The sequence below is a fragment of the Aphanomyces invadans genome (assembly GCF_000520115.1).
Source record: "Aphanomyces invadans strain NJM9701 unplaced genomic scaffold supercont1.13, whole genome shotgun sequence".
NCBI lineage: Eukaryota > Oomycota > Saprolegniomycetes > Saprolegniales > Verrucalvaceae > Aphanomyces > Aphanomyces invadans.
This window is the reverse complement of record NW_008580158.1, coordinates 244,975-247,789: the sequence shown is the minus strand read 5'-3', so window position 1 is coordinate 247,789 and position 2,815 is coordinate 244,975. Positions and strand designations below refer to the sequence as shown.

At 50.1% G+C, this 2,815-nt stretch overlaps 1 protein-coding gene across 4 annotated transcripts; it reads left to right on the top strand.

The window, feature by feature from the left end:
• The first annotated feature begins 199 nt into the window (after positions 1-199).
• H310_07055 (hypothetical protein) lies at positions 200-1,294 on the top strand. 4 transcript variants are annotated; one of them, XM_008872332.1, is made up of 4 exons: positions 200-328; positions 419-476; positions 529-1,034; positions 1,077-1,294. In XM_008872332.1, the coding sequence occupies exons 3-4, from the start codon at positions 708-710 to the stop codon at positions 1,185-1,187; spliced, it is 438 nt and encodes a 145-aa protein (XP_008870554.1). In that variant the 5' UTR covers positions 200-328; positions 419-476; positions 529-707; the 3' UTR covers positions 1,188-1,294. The 4 variants fall into 4 exon arrangements, with proteins under 4 accessions (XP_008870554.1, XP_008870553.1, XP_008870556.1 ...); XM_008872331.1 differs by having other exon boundaries at positions 200-476; XM_008872334.1 differs by lacking the exon at positions 1,077-1,294 and having other exon boundaries at positions 529-1,073.
• The last annotated feature ends 1,521 nt before the right edge of the window (positions 1,295-2,815 follow it).

Genomic DNA, 2,815 nt, shown 5'->3' with positions numbered 1-2,815 from the left:
GCCATTTCATTTGTCTATTGGTTGTCTGCAGTGGTCAATTCGTGGGTGATGCCCCAGGTCTTCAGTGCCTCGTTGAAGTCTAGGGATGAATACTCCGACCCGCCGTCAGATCGGAAGATCTTGATCTTGCGGCCGGTTTGGACATCCGATCAGAACATCAACTTGGCGAAGTTTTCCTCTTGAGTGGCAGAGTCCGTCTTTTTTACTTGACGAATCGGACAGCTTTCATGCCTGATCCGACATCGACTTAAACGGTATAGAACCGGCATCCTCCGACTGACTCGGTCCATAGAGGACCCTTCGTTTCGGACACCCCAACACTCCCCTGGTCGGAACAATCATGTGCGCTCCTTGGGAGGTGACATCCTCCCAAGGAGCTGAAGTTATTCTTGACACAGCACTCACATTTTGTCTTTAGTTCGGGCAGTCCCTTCGGTATGCCGAGTCTCATTGCGCCGCATCAGTTCACTGCTGCGGTGAGTAAGTGTCCCACGAGTTGGTGCCAGAGTGCTGACGTTTCTTGTGCAGGCGTGGTCTTCTTGGGGATGTCCGCTGCGAAGGTACTTTGCTCAGTTGTCGCGGTAAGGTCCAAGACTTGGACCTTTCGACTTGGGTCGACTGTCGGCGTTGCAACGGTGCTTGAGCTATGCATGATACTGCAGCCGTAAGTGTCGAGTGTGACGGCAAACTGCGGGTCGCACCGCATCATGGCTGTGATCGACAGGGGAGTTGACGGCATTGCGTCAATTACTAACACTTCTAACTTGAATAGGGTTGCACCGGTGTTGGCAGTCAACCGCATGATCCCCGTTTCGATCGCGCGGGTTTTGCAGCCGTTGGCGACAATGACAGTCCGGTCACAAAGCCTCAAGTTGGTCAGACGAGAGACAACCCTAGTCATGTGGGTCGATGCCTCAGAATTAACGAGGACTCGGTCGCGGGGATCGCCGGCGTGGAAGGCGAAGGAATTTCCGACGGTGTCACCATCTTATCGGTCGCCGATTGCCGCAAACGTCCATACTTCCTTGTCGAAGGCAAGGTTATCCGAATCGTTCTTGTTCTGATTCCATTTTTAGTGTTTATGGTCCACTTCGATTATCACCCCTTCTTGGAGCGACGCTCTAGTTCACAGTGTCCCTTGCGGTTGCTCCAGTTGCATTTACCAGGCTTGGGAGTCACGGTGTTGAGGACGTGGCCATCGTTGCTTCCGCTCCTCGGTTTGGTTTGCACGCCTGAGCGTATGGCGGCTTTATACTCCGCTTCCAGGAGAACTCTAACGGTGGCTATGTTCCGACCTTATGCGGTCGCCAAGGCGTGTATTTTGTGGGTCACGGCGTGCATTTGCCATGGTAGCATTTACAGGAGTCGGTCGACCACCATCGAGTTGTGGATGGCGTCGCGTCGCCGCTTTCTTTCAGTTTGCGGAGAACGACATCGTAGCGTTCCAGGAATTGCAGTACGCTCTCTTGCTTCGTGTTTCTGTGCAGTAGTGCAAATAAAATTCCGCAAAAAATATGACGAGAATCGTCTTGGTTCGTAGATTGCTATCCACTAAGTTTTAGCCCAATCCGATAACTTTAGCACGACATTTTGTCACCGTCTGCACTTATTACCAGTCAGAGGTAGTATTGAGGTAACGCATCGAATTCTCGAGCACGTTTTGCAGGCACAACGATAGGATTATTTGGGTTGACGGCCAGAGCGAACCATGTACCGTGAAAAGAATCTGAGGATACCATTCAAAACTATAATTCACCCTCAATTTTTTAGAGTCATGATTAGGACAGAATATCTACATTTGTGATTTGACGACAAATTATTGCAACGAGGGCAAACGCCAAACGAGAATTTTGGGAAACCCTATTTCTCGGACGGCAATGGTACTGAAATTGAGTATGGTTGAATTTAAATTTTCAAAATAATGCATTCAAAAATCACATGTGTATTTAAATAAACGATGTCACAAAAACTCATTAAATTTCAGGCAATTTTAATGATGCTAAACGAAAAATCATTTCTTTCGTTTGGCTAGTTGCGTGGCAGAGACCAACAGCTCATCACGAGTAAACCAATGCAGATCCGTTGCGACTCTCCTGCGCTGCTTGTTTGGAGGCACGGTAAGCACTTCTTGTCTGGCATGATCCCTTGTCTTCACCCAGCCATCGTTCCCGACAGAGTCCGCCACACTGTTCGCCTTGACTACCTCCCAACGACGCAGCATCCGCGGAAACGACAATGGCCAGATGCCACAGGTACGCAACCCGTTCACAACAGGCAAGTTCTGTTTCTTGCCAATGTTCGTGCTTGGGAACACAACATTAAACGCCTCGCCAGCGATTTTGATGGCTTCGTCCCGTGGCAACGATGTCGTGTTCTTCGCCTGGAGTCGCTGCGTAACGCTTCGCACAATCCTTCTCTTGAAGGTACGAAACAAAGCAACATCAAGAGGCTGAAGCAAGTGCGTAGCATTCGGCGGAAGACGGACCAAACAGATTCCATACGCTTCGCAAATCGACAGGCTGTTCATCAAAACATGCGAGGAGCAGTTGTCTTGGACAAGGACGGCTGGACGGCAATCACGGTTCTTCAACTTCCATTCTCCAAAGCATTCTAACCAACTGTCAAATAGGTCAGCGTTCATAAATGCCTTCAGCATCGCTGATATCATTGCGTCTTGGACCGGGCACTGGTCAAGCACAGTTGTAGCGCAGGTTCGGCCAGGCAGTATGAATGCCGGCGGGACGGAAGTGCCATCTGCAGCAACGGCAGCAACAATTTCATGTGGTACGATTCAGAGTTGTCACCGCGCCACACG